Source organism: Dendrobates tinctorius, unplaced genomic scaffold, assembly GCF_039654945.1.
Source record: "Dendrobates tinctorius isolate UK_male_01 unplaced genomic scaffold, ASM3965494v1 ptg000102l, whole genome shotgun sequence".
NCBI classification, from domain to species: Eukaryota; Metazoa; Chordata; class Amphibia; order Anura; family Dendrobatidae; genus Dendrobates; species Dendrobates tinctorius.
The window spans coordinates 8,367,917-8,389,798 of record NW_027361770.1 but is presented as its reverse complement, the minus strand read 5'-3'; the positions used below and the strand labels follow the sequence as shown (position 1 = coordinate 8,389,798).

Here is a 21,882-nt window from a genome sequence, read left to right as displayed (position 1 = left end):
ATACTGGGCCTAACACCGTCTGAGCCTGCCTCCTGAGACATATATTTTGAATGTGTACGCTATCCATACATGTTATCTGGGGAAACGGTACCCTTTCTAACCTTTGTGCAATCACGTGCAATCCTTACTGGGCCTGACACCGTCTGAGCCTGCCTCCTGAGACATATATTTTGAATGTGTACGCTATCCATACATGTTATCTGGGGAAACGGTACCCTTTCTAACCTTTGTGCAATCACGTGCAATCCATACTGGGCCTAACACCGTCTGAGCCTGCCTCCTGAGACATATATTTTGAATGTGTACGCTATCCATACATGTTATCTGGGGATACGGTACCCTTTCTAACCTTTGTGCAATCACGTGCAATCCATACTGGGCCTAACACCGTCTGCGCCTGCCTCCTGAGACATATATTTTGAATGTGTACGCTATCCATACATGTTATCTGGGGAAACGGTACCCTTTCTAACCTTTGTGCAATCACGTGCAATCCATACTGGGCCTGACACCGTCTGAGCCTGCCTCCTGAGACATATATTTTGAATGTGTACGCTATCCATACATGTTATCTGGGGATACGGTACCCTTTCTCACCTTTGTGCAATCACGTGTAATCCATACTGGGCGTGAGAACGGCTGGCGAGCTGTTAAGCAAGCTACAGCACCTGTGGTTTGCACACGTAAGTTTTTCAGGAATGACGGTTAGGCCTAATTCCGGAACTGCGGTTGACCTGCACTTACTGGGAAATCATTGTCGCGGGTAATAATTGTAATCAGTGATCCCCATCACTAACGTTGTTCAGCGGGTTATCTGCACCTGTAAGCGACAAACGCTGGCCTTTTCAGTGTAGCGCACATGCAGCCACGGACATGTAAGGGCATGACACACCAGTTATTGGCCAATCTCATGTGCCAGAGCCTCACGTGTACCTCTAGTAAGCCGGACTCGGACCGCGGGGCATGACGGAGTCTCGTTCGTTAACGGAATTAAGCTTGCAATGTGTGCATCTGTTCTGTAGCTGGCATGGTTGAGGTTTCCCAGGTGGAGTCGAATTTAACCGTAGGCTCCACTCCTGGTGGTGCCCTTCTGGACATTCCTTTAAGGTTCAGCTTTGCAACCATACTGCCCACGTAAAACAAACACTTTGCCTTCATGAACGCTGTTTGGAGGGTCATGACTCGTGGGAATAACGCCGCCCAATCAGTTAACCTGCTAGAGAGATCCTTCGTTGCTCCCAAGCATGACATCACACTCCCTAGGAAGAAGGTAATGCCACTGTGGCGACCGTACTCCTGGGGGCGACAAAAGTGCACTGATGCCCAGCCACTGCTCGATGAATCTGCTGGTACATTGACCCAGACCACTACATTCCCCTCGCACGCTACACGACCTGAATCTGACCCTGATGAAACTCAGGTTACCCTTCCCATATACAGTTCCATCTTACACGGTGACAAAGAGGAAGCTGCAGATGAAAGTGCAGGTTCGGCCCACCCGCCATCAGACACACCACCATACTATCAGGGGCCCTGTGCCAGTGACATCGCCAACGAGTGGGCCCCCCCTGCTTGCTCAGGATCACAGCACTTGCAAAGTTGAAATACTGTGCAGTGAGATGGAAGATGGGGACGACAAGGAGTCCAGACAAGTACAGGGATTCCCTAGCGAGGAGACTTATTTGATTGTTTTCAATGTTGGGACAGCAATTTTTGGGGAGCACTATACTCTGGAGAATGATAGATGGGGCCCACCATACACTGGAACATTCCAAAGGTGGACATCAGACACTGGAGCAGCATTTACAGGGCCCATTATACACTAGAGCATTAGAAATGGGGCCCATTATGTTTGGAGCATTATTTGGGCCCATAAGACAGTGGAGCTTCATCCATGGGGACCAACATATACTGTAGCATTATGTGGAGCTCATCATATACTGTTTCAAACATTATATGGGACCAATGATTCTGTATGGAGAAATAGATGGGCCTCTTCATGAGATGTAAAAAGTGAGGTATTTTTCATTGTACTATACCGCTATTTCTCTGCCGTATCGGAGCATGATGAGTTGTGGTATGTGTTAAAAGGGCGCTCTTTCGCCCAGGGCACATGAAAACCTGGAGCCAGCCCTACCCCCCCACAACTTTAGCCAAATAACCCCCATTTTTCAGTGCGTAACTTGTATTATGAAGTTAATTAAGGTTGACAAGCTTAAGTAAGAAGAATTGATGCTTTTGGCATTCAAATGGGCACTGTAGGTGTGTTTCCTGTCCTCCTCTCACTGCCGACTTTTATTCCCCATTGAGTTACATTGGGTTTCGTGTTTCGGGACGACCCCGACTTTTCCCTATAATCGGACGATCTTGCTCGACCCGACTTTTGGAAAAGTCGGGTTTCACGAAACGAAACGCGACCCTAAAAAACCAAAAGTCGCTCAACTCTAGTGGTGAGCACTTTGAACCCCCAAGGGATTCAAAGAAATTTATAACGCCGGGCATAAAAAAAAAAAAATTATATTTTTTCCACAAACATGATCATTTAGTTCCCAATATTTTATTTTCCCAAGGGTAACAAGAGAAATTAGACCCCAAGCCTTGTTCTCCAATTTGTCCTGAGTACGCTGATGCCCCATATGTGGGGAGAACCACTGTTTGGGCGCATGGCAGGGCTCGGAAGGGAAGGAGTGCCATACAATTTGAAGCAATCCTTTATACACAGGCCAGGTTTTTCGGGGCAGGTGTCGCAATGATCATGCCATCAGCTCCTGCAGGCCCTGCTGGGCCTGTCCTGGGCTCTGGCCTAGGATCGATGCTATTACAGCACCGATTCAGGCTGGTACCGGGAGGACACAGCTCGGTAATACTGCTGCTGTGCCCTGCGATTGGCGCCATCGATGCGATCTGCAATCGTGCCAATCCGGGGGGGTTTTTGCCGGTGCCCCAAGCTGGAAGTGTCCTCTGGTAAGTTTGGAACAGTTCAGTTCCATGGTTCCACGCACAGACGCAGGTATAAAAAATGCAATTATAAAAAGAAAGCCTGGAGGAATCAGGAAGTTGTGGTCACGGAGGCGACTAGGAATGTACACACTAGGAACCCTCTGGCGCAGCCCAAGGATGTGGCCGGAGGTCAGGGTAAAATGGATAGAGCTCTCGCTAGACAGCAGTGTCGGGAGGCTTGGGTTCGGCTGCAGCGTGGTACGGATATATGCCCGGAGTTGCAGGGACGGACGGTGGCCTTTCACCATGACATAGTAACCGAGGCTCAGATAAAGGTAAGGAGGAAATTGTACCAAGGGCCGAAGGCAGGTACTTAGGTCACAGGATGAGCTGCGGGGTTAGTGAACCCAAAACAAACAAGGTCGAGACCACTCAAAACTGGCCCAAATCTAATTTTAGACAGGAAAATGGGCATGTACTCCACAATGGAAAATAGGGAGGTGGATGGTCATGTTACAAAGTATGGAGGAGAAACACCAAAGGTAGGGATGCATACGTCAACCGATGGTTCCAGTCCCTACTTTGGTTTCTCAGTACAGTGTCAGGCGGGCAAGTCACAGGGTCATGTGGATGCCCTGTCACACGCCCTTGTGGGGTGACAAGTGTTCAACCCCACAGGTTTGAACAGAGGGAGGGGGTATGTGAGGCAGTGACTGGTGTTATATGTGAGGGTTGCTATATGTTCCCCCCAGGATGTGCAAGGAAGCGTATTAAGGCCATGAGAGGGCATTGCAGTCACAGGCATAGCTGTGGTTGCAATGTAGACTAAAATGAGTACAGGTCTTGGACATGCTATTTGCCCAAGGCAGATTTAAGGAAAACCTGCTCTGGGTTTGTGTTTTGAAACAGACTGCAAGATGGTAGTGTTGGAGTCCGTTTCATTACTGGCCGGGCTTTCCATGTGGCTTAAGGCCACAGGTTGCTAGTTAAAAACCCTGCAGTATAGGGTTTCGGAATGTCAGGTTGAGTGTCGGTTGAGTGTTGGCTCTGCAGTGCTCAATATGTGTGAGGTAACACAGACAAGCAAGCCAAGGCAGCTCAGGGGTCTTGCACCCTGTAGTGCTAAGATATTAAAGACCATTGGGAACCCATATTGGTACTACCAGTAGAGCCTTAGAAGATATACTATTAGATATACAAAGTTGCCGAAAAGCTATCTTACTGTCACGTTTCCGCCAGACTTAGGGCCTGCTGCTCCGGTCGCGGCCTCTAGGAGGCGCCGGACCGCCACTTTATCGTCAGACTCAGGGACGGCTGTTCCTGCCTCGGCCACTGGACAGGGACGTGGTTCTGTCACGTCAGGCTCAGAGCCTACTGTCCCGGCTTTAGCCTCTAGGAGGTGCCGGTCTGTCACGTCGCCGTTAAATTCTGGGTCTGCTGCTCCTGTCGCGGTCACTAGGAGGCGCCATGGCTCGCCCGGGAGTTATGGTGCTGACAGAGTAAGGGCACCTGCGCAGGCATCTGGTGGACGCAGGCTCCACCCCTCTGTCAGTCATCAAGAGGTTACTGCATCTCCATCTGGCCTGGTCCTGGGGGCGGTACTGATGACATCATCAGTCCAGGAACCTATGAGGGGTGACCTGATCCCTGAAATACCTTGGGACTGGTCTTGCAAGCCGCTGGATATATTCTTGGTTCCCCTGTGTGTTACTGTGTGAATTGCTTTCTGACTGACTGACTTTGGCCTGGACTTCTGACTCTCCTTCTGCCTAACGATTCTGTACCTCTGCGACTCTCCTGGTTTATGACTTTTGGCCTGAATCTGACTCCGCTTCTGCCTAACGATTCTGTACCTCTGCTACTCTCCTGGTTTATGACTCTCGGCCTGAATCTGACTCTGCTTCTGCCTAACGATTCTGTACCTCTGCTACTCTCCTGGTTTATGACTCTCGGCCTGAATCTGACTCTGCTTCTGTCTACCGTTTTTGTACCATTGCTGCCCGACTGGTTTAGACTCGCATATCTCCACGTTTGTGTCCTGTATTGGAACACCTTTCTGGTGACCGTCCTGCTCTGGTCACTGCTCCTATTCAGACAGCGCCTCCTGGGCTCTGCTATAAATCCAGATCCCTGTATAGGGGTAAAGGGTATCAGTGTTTCTCGGGGTGTTGCCTGGCTGCAGCCCAGACCCGCAGGCGGACGTCACATTATATCCGGCCATATAAAAAAACCTGCTTCTTGTGTATATATCCAGCATATACAAAAGCAGTCTCCCTGAATTTTTTTTTTCTCTCCCTTCTTCTGACTGAGCTGATTTCTGGCCTAAACACCTGGTTCAGAGCACAGCCTGAAGGAGCACTTTCATCTTCCTGCACCAGTATGCTGCAGTCTGGAGCCTTCAGAGAGAGAGCTGAGCGTCAGAGATCCATACTACTGAGACATCGGCCTCTGGGCAACTCTGGCTATGGTTGCCCAGGGGCACAGGTATTGCCCGCAGATGCGGCTAAAGTTTTATTGCCTATTGCCCTTTCTTTTGGTCAGAAATCTCAGTGTGTGAACGCATATGTGGATTGTGGATCTGAAGGGAATTTTATGGATTCTTTGGTTGCTAAAAGTCTCGGTGTACCCCTATTAAGACTTAATGCCCCTATAAAAACTACGGCTATTAATGGCACATCTATTGTCCAGGAGGGGGTTAAATTTGTTACTGAGAAAATCACTATGTCGGTGGGAGCATTGCATACCGAGGTTATGTCATTTTTTGTGATGGATAATTTGTCTGCTGCAGTCATTTTGGGGATGCCATGGCTACGCCAGCATAATCCAGTCATCGACTGGCACCTAGGCGATGTTATACGCTGGAGTTCACACTGTCAGGAAAACTGCATGTCGCTAACAGTAAACCAAGTTAAAGTTAAACCCCTCCACATACCGTTTGCCTTCAGAGATTTTGAGGATGTCTTTTCTATTGCAAAATCTGAAAAGCTACCCCCTCACAGAAAGTATGATTGCCCTATAGATCTGATTCCAGATGCCCGTCTCCCAAAAGGGAGAATATTTAATCTCTCAGGTCCAGAGCGTCAGGCTATGAACGAGTACATAGCTGATAGCTTAAAAAAGGGGTTTATTAGACCGTCCATTTCACCAGTTGGAGCTGGCTTCTTCTTTGTAGAAAAGAAAGATGGTGGTCTCAGACCCTGCATTGACTACCGGGAATTGAATGCAATCACTATAAAGAACCAGTACCCGCTTCCACTCATCCCTGATCTTTTTAATCAGCTAATGGGAGCCCGTTGGTTTACTAAACTGGACCTCCGGGGGGCATACAATCTAGTCCGCATAAGAGACGGGGATGAGTGGAAAACAGCCTTTAATACCCCTCTTGGCCACTTTGAGTACCTGGTAATGCCCTTCGGACTCAGTAACGCACCTGCCGTGTTCAAGCACTTTGTAAATGACATTTTCAGGGACATTTGTGGGGTGTATGTCGTCGTGTATTTAGATGACATTTTGATTTATTCTGCTGACCCTGTGACACATGCTCAGCACGTTCGCTCCGTACTGCAGAGACTGCGAGAACACTCCCTGTTTGCTAAACTGGAGAGATGTGTTTTTTTTGCGGAGGAGGTACAATTTTTAGGATATGTGGTTTCAAGCACAGGCTTCCGTATGGATCCTGCCAAGATCCAACCTATTAAAACTTGGGTGCAACCCAAGTCGCTAAAAGCGCTGCAGCGATTTTTAGGGTTTGCAAATTATTACCGAAAATTCATCAGGGGTTTCTCCGAAATTGCTAAACCACTCACGGATTTGACCCGAAAAGGGGCAGACGTGACCAATTGGAACCCTGAGGCAATTCAGGCTTTTGCTACGTTAAAAGAGTGCTTTGTAGCCAACCCAGTTTTGGTTCAGCCTGATCTGGACCACCCGTTTATTGTAGAGGTGGACGCCTCTGAGGTCGGAGTGGGAGCAGTGCTGTCGCAAGGCACTGCATCACTCACTCAGCTTCGCCCATGTGCCTTTTTCTCCCGCAAATTCTCTGCCACTGAGAAGAATTACGATATAGGTAATCGGGAGTTATTGGCGATCAAATGGGCCTTCGAGGAATGGCGCCACTTCCTCGAAGGCGCCAAACATAAGATCACTGTGATTACAGATCACAAGAATCTGACTTACCTGGAGTCAGCAAAAAGATTAAATCCTAGACAAGCGAGGTGGGCCTTGTTCTTCTCTAGGTTTGATTTCTTAATAACCTTTCGTCCTGGTACCAAAAATGTGAGGGCTGATGCTCTCTCTCGAAGTTTCTGCCCCTCACAGGCTGAGGACTCGGAGCCAGTTCCAATACTGGCCAATGGTATTGTTGTGTCGGCTGTGTCTCTGGACCTTCTGGAGGAGATCCGTAGGTCCCCAGAACCAGCCCCTGACTCGACGCCCCCCCAGAAATTGTTTGTTCCAGCGCCGTTTCGTATACAAGTTCTGAAGGAGTCGCACGACTCCGTCCTGGCAGGCCATCCTGGGGTCAATAATACCGCCAGACTTGTGACTAGGAGTTTTTGGTGGCCAACGGTAGTTAAGGACTGCAAGGATTATGTACTAGCTTGTGAAATCTGTGCTCGCGCCAAGTCCCCTCACAATCGGCCTGCCGGCTGACTCCAGTCCTTGCCCGCTCCAGAGAGTCCATGGACCCACATCTCCATGGACTTCATTACTGACCTACCACCCTCAGAGGGGAAGACATGTATCTGGGTGGTGGTGGACAGGTTCAGTAAGCAATGTCATTTTGTTCCCCTCTCTGGATTACCTAATCCAGAAACTCTGAGTAAGTTGTTTATTGTTCATGTAATAAGGCTGCATGGCGCTCCAGAGAATATCGTGTCCGACCGAGGTACCCAGTTTGTATCCAAATTCTGGAGAGCATTCTGCAAACGTATTGGTATTGAATTATCCTTCTCCTCCGCTTACCACCCTGAGACCAATGGTCAAACGGAGCGTACCAACCAGGCTCTAGAGCAATATCTTCGCTGCTATGTCTCGGAACATCAGTCTGATTGGGCGGAACATCTCCCATTAGTTGAGTTCGCTCTAAATAACCAGTACCAGGAATCTATCAAAACCACCCCGTTCTTCTGCAATCATGGTTTGCACCCACGTTTTGGTTCATTTTCGGCCAAGATGGGGCGGAGCCTGAACGTTGGTGGAGCAAGAAGCAGGAAACCTGAGCTCCCGGACAAATACACCAAAAGGGGCTCTAATATCACCAGAGCCTTCTTTTTATACCATCCCCGCATTACAACCCAAACCAGGACCCCACTGGATCGCATAGACCCTGGGTGGCAAGTCACGTTCGGGATAAAGAAGGGATTCATCTAACTGAGGCCCTGCAGGCGGGAGATTGCCGGAGTGGCGGAAGGATATACTGCTAACAGCACCATCGCCTCGGGCAGAGGACTTCACCCCTGACCTAAGGCTGTCAGATAAGAGAGACCCCGGAGCTAACCCTCCCCTGCAAATAAGGTACCATTGCGAAACCCCCTGACCAGGACACATAAAATCGCTACTATTCTCATAGCTGGGGGACGGCTACAGAGAGTGTGTATCACGCCGCAGCATTGAAAATAGTCCCGTCGGGCTTGCAGAAGACACGCGGCCCGGACCTAGAATAGACGTGCAGCGGCACGCTTCAGCCTCCTCCCCTCTCTGCAATCAGTGAGAGAGATCTGAGGGATCCAAGCGTCTCCGGGAGCTGAGGTAACACTGAAATAACAGAAGCAAGGTGACGGAGTGTCTTAAGCAGAGGGGTCTGATTCAGGGGACAGAGGACCAGGAGAGCATGGTCATTCTCCCTAACTCCGTAGCAATAAAGGAGATAATCAATTAATCAAGTGGGGGCCTGAGACTGTCTGACCCGAGGGGTGCGAGGAGAGAAGGGAGTAATATAAGGAGCCTTAGATCTGTATTAAGTGCTCCCCCCCCACCAGTGCTGTCCCTACATCTTTCATCCCCCCCTTATTTGCTTTCTAATTAACCCATGTTATACCTAGCTGAACGAATATAAGAGAGGATTCTCTGGAAAACCAGCAGAAAGTGGTTATAGACTGCCATCTAGTGACCAGAGCCAGAACGACATCTCTTTCCATTGTTTATCACTTATAAGATTGGGCATAAAATGGAACATTAGCTAAATTCATAGCCAGCGAGAGGAATTCTAATCTTCAAACTGCTCTATTCTTCTGTGCTTTAGATAACTGCAAAAATGGGGAGATCCAGCGTAAAAACGCAAAAGAGCATGCCCAAACCTACAAGGTCCACTACGCAAACAGACATGGATGACTTTCTTAAAAAACAAACGGTTCCGTCAGATTCTCTTAAGCCATCCAAGCTTCGTGATTTGACCTCATTAGGAGATTCAGATTCTGAACCGGAGAGTGACTCTGACACGGGCAGCACAGCGAGAGAGGCCTTAGTCACTCGTTCGTTCATCAAACGTATATTGTCTAAAGCTCTTGAGCCAATAGGACAAGAACTTGCAGAGATAAAACACGACCTAAAACTTCAAGGCCACAGACTTGAGACATTGGAAAATTCGCAAGTTGCCATGACGCAAAGTTCGAACGCTGTACTAGACTCTTTAAAAGTCCATGAACTCCAACTACATACAATTCACACGGTGCTAGAAGATCATGAGAACAGAGAACGTCGTAACAACATAAGAGTTAAAGGCCTTTCTGAAACGGTGGCCTTTGAGGCGTTATGGAAAGCAACACAAGAGATATTCAAAGAACTACTTAATGAATCAGATCCGCAGGAAATCGAACTGGTGAGAGTACACAGAGCATTGCGTCCGAGGCCTTCTCAAGGGGAAACTCCACGAGATGTGATCTGTCGCTTCCTCGATTATCGAGCAAAAGACTTAGTTCTTCGCAGAGCGCGGGAGGCGCAGGAGATCTCGTATGAAGGCTCACAAATTAAACTTTTCCAGGATTTATCGGCTAGCACTCTCAGGAAGCGGAGGATCTTGAAACCGTTCACTGAAGCATTGATAAAAAAAGGCGTCCGTTTTAGATGGTTGTTCCCGTTTGGAGTACATATCACAAATGGAGACAAAGGTATCTCAGCAAGAACATCACAAGACATCAAAGAGGCATGTGAGTCCTTGGGGATTGAGCTGGAGGCCTACCCGGACCTGGAGTCCTTCCATTCGGCGACCCTATTGCATCCGCTGCCAGATGACCCGGCGTGGCAGATAGCCCTGACGCCAAAATCACAAAGGCTGAAAAGGAAGCTGACAAAGACCTCGCTTCCTAAGGACTCCAGAGACAATACTTGATCTTTGGGTTAGACCCAGATTTTGCAGTTAAGTTTTCTTGGTGTCTACCCCAGTTGGGGTATTGAATGTGGTTGAAGCAAATCTGATGGGGTTGGCGTGCTTTTCCAAATATGGGTAAGCACTGCTGCCACATCTATCCAATAATTCGTTGTAAGGTTTCAACCTAGATTTAGTTACAGCCCAAACTGGGCATTCTCCTAGAATGGAGCATTTCATATTTCATATTTAGTTTATAAGGTTGATTGGAATTTTCCTCAAGCTGGCATTCTATGAAACAATGTCAGTAGGTAACTATGGTACGTTGGCATATTGGTCAATGATATTGTGCAACTTAATAACATGGATAATGTTAATATTGTGTTCTCCCCCTCTTCACCTTTTTGTTTTCTCTACCCTTTTCTTTCTTTCGTCTGGTCTACTTGTCCTAGACCCCCTCCCCACTCCTATAGGCACAAGGATTCGTCTCCGTCGTGAGCTGCAAGGATGCTGCTGTGTACAGAAACATGATGGATTCGGATAAGGTACACACATTCATCTCTTTCAACGCACATGGGCTGAACTCTCCAAACACTAGACGCCACACATTACAACTATTCAAAAAACAGCAGGCAGCAGTATTGCTTATTCAGGAAACGCACTTCAAACCGGATAAATTGCCCTCCTTTGAAAGCTCGATTTATGATAAATGGTTTCATGCGACAACCACCCAGTCCGGTTCCAGAGGAGTGTCAATAGCAGTGGCAAGGGGAGTGCCCTTCCAGCTAAGAGAAACTATGGCGGACCCTCAGGGTCGTTACATCTTTGTCAAAGGTCTACTAAACGGTGCCCTGGTAACGTTGTGCAGTTTATACGCACCAAATAAAAAACTATTGAGATGGGTACTCTCAACACTGAAAAAAATTGATGGCTTTAGAGAGGGTGCATTGATAGTGGGTGGGGACTTGAATGTTGCATTAGAGCCTTTGCTAGACACGACTAAACAGAAAAGTTCGCTCTCACCTAAAGATCTTTACAGAATAAAGTCACAATTGGGATCTCTACAATTGATTGACACATGGAGATATCTAAACCCCTCTGACCGAGACTACACCTTCTACTCCCACCCTCATAAATCTTACCACCGTTTAGACTATATTTTTATATCCAGTAAAATGCTTGCCAATATACAACAGGCGAAAATAATCCCGAATATTTATTCCGATCACTCTTCGGTTTTGTTAAAACTCTCATTATCTAAAGCCTTTCCCCGACATAGAGTATGGCGGCTCAATGAGTCAGTACTTGGAAGTACCGAGGTACAGACACGTATAAACAAAGTGCTTTCCCAATATTTTGAGCAAAATGCTTCACCAGAAATTTCCTCACAGATACTATGGGAAGCACATAAGTCAGTTGTCAGAGGGGAGTTGATATCTATCACTTCCTTTCTAAATAAACTGCAACAAAAAGAAATCCAGGATCTTTATGATAGTATATTACAGCTGGAGCTTACACATAAACATAAAATAGATCAACATAGCTTAGAGAAGCTGCAACAAAAAAGACAGCAACTTAAAGACATATTAAACTCGAGATCTGCTAAGCTCTATGCAACATGGAAAAACAGAATGTACGTCCATGGAGACAAAGCATCCAAATTAATGTTATCGCAACTAAGGAAGCGGCAGTCACGTACCCTGATTAACTCAATCAAGAATGAACAAGGGTTCAGCTCGCAAACTCCTGAGCACATGGAGCGGGCATTCCTTGACTACTATAAGAAATTATATAATCTCCGTCCGGAAGATAACGCCGATTCCGCACTTAAAAGAAGCATGGACACTAGATCCTTCCTAAGCACTTTAGATCTGCCTGTCTTGTCTGATTCCCAAAAACAATATCTTACTAGACCTTTTTCACTGGGGGAGTTGCAGTCCGCCCTGTCAAAGTGCCCGAAGGGGAAAGCGCCCGGTCCAGATGGATTCTCAGCACTTTACTATAAATCCTTCTCTGGCCTCCTACTCCCACATTTATTGAACGTTTGCAACGCAGTTTTACAAGGCCACCCATTGCCAAACCAAATGCTTACAGCCAGAATATCCCTAATACACAAAGAGGGGAAGGACCCTGAACAATGTAGTAGCTATAGGCCAATCTCTCTCCTTAATGTGGACCTAAAAATCCTAGCAGGGCTGATGGCAAAAAGAATGGCCAAGTCATTGCCAAATTTGATTTCCTTAAATCAGACCGGGTTTGTGGGTGGAAGGGAGGGAAGGGATAATGTCCATAAAGTATTACACCTTCTTCAATACGCAAAAAATCGTAAACTCCCATTGATGCTTCTTGGAACAGATGCAGAGAAGGCCTTTGACAGGGTGGACTGGGTATACCTACGGGAAGTGCTGATCAAGTTTGAGATACCCGAAGCGTTTATAGCAGCCGTAATGGCAATGTACGATAAGCCCAAGGCACATATTAGGATTAACGATTTTACAACAGATGCATTTACTATAAAGAACGGAACAAGACAGGGCTGTCCCCTATCCCCGTTGTTATTTGTGCTAGCAATGGAACCTCTCTTAAAGGCCATACAAATACATGAGGGAATAGAGGGTATTCGTATCAATAAGACACACTATAAAATAGCGGCATTTGCGGACGATCTCTTAGTCTTGATGACTAATCCTTTGCTGGGACTCCCAACATTGATGGACCTCATAGATCAATATAGCAAAATTTCCAATTTTAAAGTAAATATGTCTAAGTCGGAAGCGCTAGACATACATATATCCCCGAATACCTTAGCTAAACTGAAAAGTACATACCCATTCACCTGGCCAAAACAATATATCAAATATTTAGGTGTAAAGATAGGAAGATCGGATAGAGACCTTTTTCAACAGAATGTTCCCCCCCTAATTGCCTCAGTAGAAACCATCATGAAATCATGGAGGGACTCGTATGTGTCGTGGATGGGAAGGAAAAATTTACTGAAGAGCCTAATCTTACCCAAGTTCATATATATTTTCCAAATGCTCCCTATAACCATCCCCAAATCGTATCTTCTTAAAATTAATACATTATTCCGCAGATATGTTTGGAAAAAGCAAAAGCCCCGATTAGCATACAGGACATTAACATTAAACAAATCGAGGGGTGGGATGGGTGCACCAGACATAATGAGGTACTACCAAGCGACAATGCTTACCAGAGTGGTAGACCTGTTGCGGTCTCCTAACAATAAGCAGTGGATTGAGGTGGAGGAAGCCCTAGCACCTTATCCCCTGAGATCCATCCTTTTGGCATATCCTTGTAAAAACATAAACAAAAATTTACCTAATATACACACCAAAGCTACCTTAAAATTATGGAAGGGATTGGTGAAAACTCTAGTTCCCCCTTTGTCCCCCTTACTCAAGTTGGCAGATATAATGCCACACGCATCTTATTCCCGAGACAATGATGTAATCAAACCCGGTTCCCTGGCAAATGTAGCGGTTGATGACCTCTTGGCGGACGGGGCACTCCCCTCCTTTCAGGAACTGAAGAAGCAACCAGGGCTTTCCAACTTGACCTTTATACAATTCGGCTCTATAAGAGACTCCTTGGCACGGTATCTTTTAGGAGCAGACGTTACCCGCCCACTGACTGCATTTGAGACTCTCTGTGCAACAAAGGATAAACCCAAAAAGATAATGTCGTCTATTTACCAGATTTTAAATATAACTGACTGTTGTCTCAAAAGAGCCTATATAACACATTGGGAAAAGGATTTGGGATTCAAGTTTACCCCAAATCAAATATCACACATTTATAATTCATCTCATGGCCCATCACAATGTGTTAGAGCACAAGAGAATTCCTTTAAAATAGTCGCCAGATGGTATATTACACCACAGCAGAACACTTATTGGCGGACGGGGTCTTCTGCTAGATGCTGGAGATGCTGTGACTCGGAGGGAACATACTTACATATGTGGTGGTCCTGTCCACCCCTGCTGCAGTTCTGGCGACTAGTAGAGGATTATATCGGGGAAATTGTGGGCAAAAAGCTTACATTGACACCGGAGATAGTGCTCTTAAATTTTCTGTCACCGACTGGACATAAAAATACTGCTCTGTTGACTCAACACATTCTTTCAGCAGCGAAACTTTTGATACCTATGAACTGGAAGTCAACTACCATTCCATCTATATCTCAATTGCAAGAGAAGGTAGATATGCTATATCAAGTAGCCAAACTGGCTGCCTTGGTGAATGGCTCACTTTCAGCTTTTGAAAGAGTATGGCACCCATGGACCCGATTCAGATCCATTAGTAGAAGTTGATAAGGCTATAGTGGCCTCCTTGCTTGGCTCTATCAGAGTGGACGAAACCCTTGTTGCCCAGTGTTCCCCTCCCCCCCCCCCTCCCCTTATTTCCCTTATATTCCACCCCTATATCCCAACTTCTTCCTCTAATTACTTGACCTCCTGTCCCTTTACTCCCTATACTGTTTTTTTTTTTCTCTCTTTTCTTCTTAACTCCCGAAAAGTGGAATTTGTAGGTTATATAATAATTTTGTAAGCTACTCTGTTGATTGCTTTCTTTCGGATGTAACTTGCAGATTTCAATAAATAAAACATTAAAACATTTTCGGCCAAGATGTCGGAGCTTCCGGGAGTAGAGAATTCCATACGTCACTTAAGGACAATCTGGTCGGAGGTGAACACAAACTTGAAAGGGTCCCAGGTCAGGCAGGCTTCGGCCGCAAATAAACGGAGGTCCACGGGGCCGCACCTAGGAGTTGGGGACAAAGTTTGGCTGTCTACCAGAAACATTAAGCTTAAGGTGCCATCTGCCAAACTGGGGCCCAGGTTTATTGGTCCCTACGAGATATTAGAAGTAATTAACCCGGTAGCCTTTCGTTTAAGGCTCCCTCAGTCTTTTAAAATTCCTAATGTTTTCCACAAATTCCTTCTCAAGGTGTACCGCTCCCCAATTCATCCCGTCCAGTCCCCTCCTCCTCCAGTTTTGGTCAAGGGTGCCTTGCAGTACGAAGTCCAGGGCATCCTTGATTCCCGTTTAGTGAGAAAGTCTGTGCAATATTTAGTTCATTGGAAAGGCTATGGCCCAGAGGAGAGGTCCTGGGTCCCCGCTAGTGACATTCATGCCAAGGGGTTGATTAGAAGGTTTCACCTCCTTCACCCTGATAAACCGGGTTTTGAGGGTCCGGAGGCCCCTCTTGGAGGGGGGGGGTACTGTCACGTTTCCGCCAGACTTAGGGCCTGCTGCTCCGATCGCGGCCTCTAGGAGGCGCCGGACCGCCACTTTATCGTCAGACTCAGGGACGGCTGTTCCTGCCTCGGCCACTGGACAGGGCCGTGGTTCTGTCACGTCAGGCTCAGAGCCTACTGTCCCGGCTTTAGCCTCTAGGAGGTGCCGGTCTGTCACGTCGCCGTTAAATTCTGGGTCTGCTGCTCCTGTCGCGGTCACTAGGAGGCGCCATGGCTCGCCCGGGAGTTATGGTGCTGACAGAGTAAGGGCACCTGCGCAGGCATCTGGTGGACGCAGGCTCCACCCCTCTGTCAGTCATCAAGAGGTTACTGCATCTCCATCTGGCCTGGTCCTGGGGGCGGTACTGATGACATCATCAGTCCAGGAACCTATGAGGGGTGACCTGATCCCTGAAATACCTTGGGACTGGTCTTGCAAGCCGCCGGATATATTCTTGGTTCCCCTGTGTGTTACTGTGTGAATTGCTTTCTGACTGACTGACTTTGGCCTGGACTTCTGACTCTCCTTCTGCCTAACGATTCTGTACCTCTGCGACTCTCCTGGTTTATGACTCTCGGCCTGAATCTGACTCTGCTTCTGCCTAACGATTCTGTACCTCTGCTACTCTCCTGGTTTATGACTCTCGGCCTGAATCTGACTCTGCTTCTGTCTACCGTTTTTGTACCATTGCTGCCCGACTGGTTTAGACTCGCATATCTCCACGTTTGTGTCCTGTATTGGAACACCTTTCTGGTGACCGTCCTGCTCTGGTCACTGCTCCTATTCAGACAGCGCCTCCTGGGCTCTGCTATAAATCCAGATCCCTGTATAGGGGTAAAGAGTGTCAGTGTTTCTCGGGGTGTTGCCTGGCTGCAGCCCAGACCCGCAGGCGGACGTCACACTTACAGAACAGAGCAATTATAGATTATTTGTTATTAATTCACAACCATAGATTTCAAGAGTTTGAAGGTATGTGTTGTTTTAACTTGTCAGATCATAGCCAGGATTTGCAGTCTCAGATAGACCAGTTACATGATGACATTGATCACATCACACAAAGTAATGGTAAATGGTGGAACTGGTTAATTTTCCTGGTTGCCCGATTTTGGTTATTTACGCTATATTTTAGGAGTAATTTTTGCTATAAACTGTGCTTGTATTGCCATATGCTGCTGTATCTTTCTCTCATATTAATGTATGATTTACCTGCTGAAGCCATTTATTATTACTTTTGTCAAGATTCAAGTTATTTCTGTGACCATTGTGGGTTTTTCTGTCATTAACCCCTTCCTGACATGAGACGTACTATCCCGTCCACGGTACCCGGGCCCGTATGACCGGGGACGGGATAGTACGTCTACTGCGATCAGCGGCGCCCACGTGGTGAGCGCCGCTGATCGCGGCCGGGTGTCAGCTGATTATCACAGCTGACACCCGGCACAATGTGTCAGGGGCGGTCACGGACCGCCCCCGACACGTTAACCCCTTGCACACCGCGATCAAACGCGATCGCGGTGTACCGGGAGTTAAAGGGAAGCATCGGCAGGGAGGGGGCTCCCTCCGTGCTTCCCTGAGCCCCCCACGGCAGCGCAATGTGCAGCGCTGCTGCGGGGGACTCCTTTCCTCCAGGCCCCCGAATCCAAGATGGCGACGGGGGCCTTCGGGGGCCTGGGAAAGCTGGCTTCCTCAGTGCCTGCAAAGCGCAGGCATGAGGAAGCCTTGTGCACTGCCTGTGACAGATTGCTGATCTGTCACAGTGATCTGTGATGTGACAGATCAGCGATCTGTCACAGGACAGTGATGTCCCACCTGGGACTATGTAATAAAGTAAAAAAAAATTAAAAAAAAGTGTAAAAATAAATTTAAAAAAATCGCCAAATAAATTAGTAAAAAAAAAAAAAAATATTCCCCAATAAATTCATTTTTTGAAAATAATAAAAAAAAAAAACAATAAAAGTACACATATTAGGTATCGCCACGTCCGTAACGACCTGCCCTATAAAACTGTCCCATTAGTTAACAACTTTAGCGAACCCCTTAAAAAATAAAAATAAAAAACGAAGCAAAAAATAATGATTTATTATCATACCGCCAAACAAAAAGTGCAATAACGCGCGATCAAAAAGACGCATATAAATATCCATGGTACCGCTGAAAACGTCATCTTGTCCCGCAAAAAACAAGCCGCCATACAGCATCATCAGCGAAAAAATAAAAAAGTTATAACTCGCAGAATAAAGCGATGCAAAAATAATTATTTTTTATATAAAATAGTTTTCATTGCATAAAACCGACAAAAACATAAAAAAAGACCTAAATGAGGTATCGCTGTAACCGTACTGACCCGAAGAATAAAACCGCTTTATCAATTTTACCGCACGCGGAACGGTGTAAACGCACCCCCCCAAAAGAAATTCATGAAACGCTGGTTTTTGTTCATTCTGCGTCCCAAAAATCGGAATAAAAAGCGATCAAAAAATTTCACGTGCCCGAAAATGGTACCAATAAAAACGTCAACTCGTCCTGCAAAAAATAAGACCTCACATGACTCGGTGGGTCAAAATAAGGAAAAATTATAGCTCTCAATATGTGGTGATGCAAAAACTATTTTTACAATAAAAAGCGTCTTTTAGCGTGCGACAGCCGCCAAACATAAAAACCGCCATAAATAGTAAATCAAACCCCCCGTTATCACCCCCTTAGTTAGGGAAAAATAATAAAATAAAAAAAAATGTATTTATTTCCATTTTTCCATTAGGGTTAGGGCTAGGGTTAGGGCTAGGGGTGTGTTGGGGTAGGGTTGGGGTAGGGTTAGGGCTAGGGTTAGGGCTAGGGCTAGGGTTAGGGCTAGGGTTAGGGCTAGGGTTAGGGGCGTGTTGGGGTTCGGGTTGGAGTTAGAATTGGGGGTTTCCACTGTTTGGGCACATCAGGGGCTCTCCAAATGCAACATGGCGTCTGATCTCAATTCCAGCCAATTCTGAGTTGAAAAAGTCAAATGGTGCTCCTTCCCTTCCAAGCTCTGCTATGCGCCCAAACAGTGTTTTACCCCCACATGTAGGGTAGCAGCCTACTCAGGACAAATTGCAAAACAATTTTTGGGGTCCAATTTCTCCTGTTACCCTTAGGAAAATAAAAAATTGGGGCAAAAATATCATTTTTGTGGAAAAAAATGATTTTTTTATTTTCACATCCGAGTGTTATAAACTTCTGTGAAGCACTTGGGGGTTCAAAGTGCTCACCACACATCTAGATAAGTTCCGTGGGGGGTCTAGTGTCCAAAATGGGGTCACTTGTGGGGAGTTTCAATAGTTTAGGTACATCAGGGGCTCTCCAAACGCACATGACACCCGCAGACCATTCCATCAAAGTCTGCATTCCAAAACGTCACTGCTTCCCTTCCGAGCCCCGACGTGTGTCCATACAGTAGTTTTCTCCCACATATGGGGTGTCAGCGTACTCAGGACAAATTGGACAACAACTTTTGGGGTCCAATTTCTCCTGGTACCCTTGGGAAAATAAAAAAAGGTGACTAAAAGATCATGTTTGTGGAAAAAATACGAATTTTTTATTTTCACGCCCGGGCGTTGTAAACTTCTGTGAAGCACTGGGGGGGTCAAAGTGCTCACCACACATCTAGATAAGTTCCTTGGGGGGTCTAGTTTACAAAATGGTGTCATTTGTGGGGGGTTTCCACTGTTTAGGTACATTAGGGGCTCTCCAAAGGCAACATGACACCCGCAGACCAGTCCATCAAAGTCTGCATTCCAAAACGTCACTACTTCCCTTCCGAGCCCCGACGTGTGTCCATACAGTAGTTTTCTCCCACATATGGGGTGTCAGCGTACTCAGGACAAATTGGACAACAACTTTTGGGGTCCAATTTCTCCTGGTACCCTTGGGAAAATAAAAAAATGGTGACTAAAAGATCATGTTTGTGGAAAAAATACGAATTTTTTATTTTCACGCCCGGGCGTTGTAAACTTCTGTGAAGCACTGGGGGGGTCAAAGTGCTCACCACACATCTAGATAAGTTCCTTGGGGGGTCTAGTTTACAAAATGGTGTCATTTGTGGGGGGTTTCCACTGTTTAGGTACATTAGGGGCTCTCCAAAGGCAACATGACACCCGCAGACCATTCCATCAAAGTCTGCATTCCAAAACGTCACTACTTCCCTTCCGAGCCCCGACGTGTGCCCATACAGTAGTTTTCTCCCACATATGGGGTGTCAGCGTACTCAGGACAAATTGGACAACAACTTTTGGGGTCCAATTTCTCCTGGTACCCTTGGGAAAATAAAAAAATGGTGACTAAAAGATCATGTTTGTGGAAAAAATACGAATTTTTTATTTTCACGCCCGGGCGTTGTAAACTTCTGTGAAGCACTGGGGGGGTCAAAGTGCTCACCACACATCTAGATAAGTTCCTTAGGGGGTCTAGTTTCCAAAATGGTGTCATTTGTGGGGGGGTTCCACTGTTTTGGTACATCAGGAGTTTTCCAAACGCGACATGGTGTCCGATCTCAATTCCAGCCAAAAACGTCAAATGGCGCTGCTTCCCTTCCGAGCTCTGCCATGCGCCCAAATAGTGGTTTACCCCCACATGTGGGGTATCAGCGTACTCAGGACAAATTGCACAATAACTTTTAGGGTCCTGTTACCCTTGGAAAAATAAGAATTGAGGGTGAAAAGATCATTTTTGTGGAAAAAATATGATTTTTTTAATTGTATGGCTTTATGTTATAAACTTCTGTGAAGCCCATGGGGGTTCAAAGTTCTCACCACACATCTAGATAAGTTCCTTAGGGGGTCTAGTTTCCAAAATGGTGTCATTTGTGGGGGGTTGCCACTGTTTTGGTACATCAGGGGTTTTCCAAACGCGACATGGTGTCCGATCTCAATTCCAGCCAAAAACGTCAAATGGCGCTGCTTCCCTTCCGAGCTCTGCCATGCGCCCAAATAGTGGTTTACCCCCACATGTGGGGTATCAGCGTACTCAGGACAAATTGCACAATAACTTTTAGGGTCCTGCTACCCTTGGGAAAATAAAAATTGGGGTAAAAAGATCATTTTTGTGGAAAAAATGATTTTTTAATTGTACCGCTGTACGTTATAAACTTCTGTAAAGCCCTTGTGGGTTCAAAGTTCTCACCACATATCTAGATAAGTTCCTTGGGGGGTCTAGTTTCCAAAATGGGGTCACTTGTAGGGGGTTTCCACTGTTTAGGTACATCAGGGACTCTCCAAACGTGACATGGCGTCCAATCTGAATTCCAGCCAATTTTGCATTGAAAAAGTCAAACGGCGCTCCTTCCATTCTGAGCTCTGCCATGCGCCGAAACAGTCGTTCCCCCCCACATATCAGGTATCTGCGTACTCAGGACAAATTGCACAATAACTTTTGCAGTTCAATTTCTCCTGTTACCCTTGGTAAAATAAAAAAAATTGAACCTGAAGTATTTTTTTTATGAAAAAAAGTTAGATGTTCATTTTTTTTTAAATATTCAAAAAAATTCCTGTGACGCACCTAAAGGGTTAATAAACTTCTTGAATGTGGTTTTGAGCACCTTAAGGGGTGCAGTTTTTAGAATGGTGTCACTTTTGGGTATTTTCTATCATATAGACCCCTCAAAGTGGCTTCAAATGTGATGTGGTCCTAAAAATAAAATGGTGTTGTAAAAATGAGAAATCGCTGGTCAACTTTTAACCCTTATAACTTCCTAACAAAAAAAAATTTTGGTTCCAAAATTGTGCTGATGTAAAGTAAACATGTGGGAAATGTTAGTTATCAAGTTTTTTGTGTGCCGTATCTCTGTGATTTAAGGGCATAAAAATTCAAAGTTGGAAAATTGCGAAATTTTCAAAATTTTCGCCAAATTTCCGTTTTTCTCACAAATAAACGCAAGTTATTTGAATGAAATTTTACCACTATCATGAAGTACAATATGTCACGAGAAAACAATGTCAGAATCACCGGGATCCATGGAAGCGTTCGAGAGTTATGACCTCATAAAGGTACAGTGGTCAGAATTGTAAAAATTGGCCCGGTCATGAACGTGCAAACCACCCTTGGGGGTGAAGGGGTTAAGCGAGGAGTGCCAACAATTTTGACAACGTGTGTGTGTGTATATATATATATATATATATATATATATATATATATATATATATATATATATCTATAATATAACTGTGGTAGCATCACTCTGTCTGAAGCCTTTATAGACTGTGCAAGTGCAACGCGCCTGCACAGTCTGGCTCCAGGCAGAATGAGGCATCCAGCGGTAAGAGGAGTGTGCATGGCGCCGGGGATGGCGGTACGTGTACACACTGCATACCGTTATGTTCGGCGCCATACTTGCATACTTACCTGACCGGGAGGAG

General features: G+C 46.1%; 2 protein-coding genes across 2 annotated transcripts in view; one reads left to right on the top strand and one right to left on the bottom strand.

The window, feature by feature from the left end:
* Positions 1 to 21,882, bottom strand: part of LOC141099719 (uncharacterized) — a 772,310-nt gene that overhangs the window by 253,747 nt on the left and 496,681 nt on the right. The gene's annotated exons all lie outside the window — the stretch shown is intronic.
* LOC141099720 (uncharacterized) lies at positions 8,126 to 11,947 on the top strand. The gene is made up of 2 exons (XM_073587713.1): positions 8,126 to 8,688; positions 9,182 to 11,947. The coding sequence occupies exon 2, from the start codon at positions 9,194 to 9,196 to the stop codon at positions 10,265 to 10,267; it is 1,074 nt and encodes a 357-aa protein (XP_073443814.1). The 5' UTR covers positions 8,126 to 8,688; positions 9,182 to 9,193; the 3' UTR covers positions 10,268 to 11,947.

Coding starts and splice junctions, on each gene's coding strand:
- LOC141099720 (XM_073587713.1), top strand. CDS start 9,194: ATGGGGAGATCCAGCGTAAAAACGCAAAAGAGCATGCCCAAACCTACA.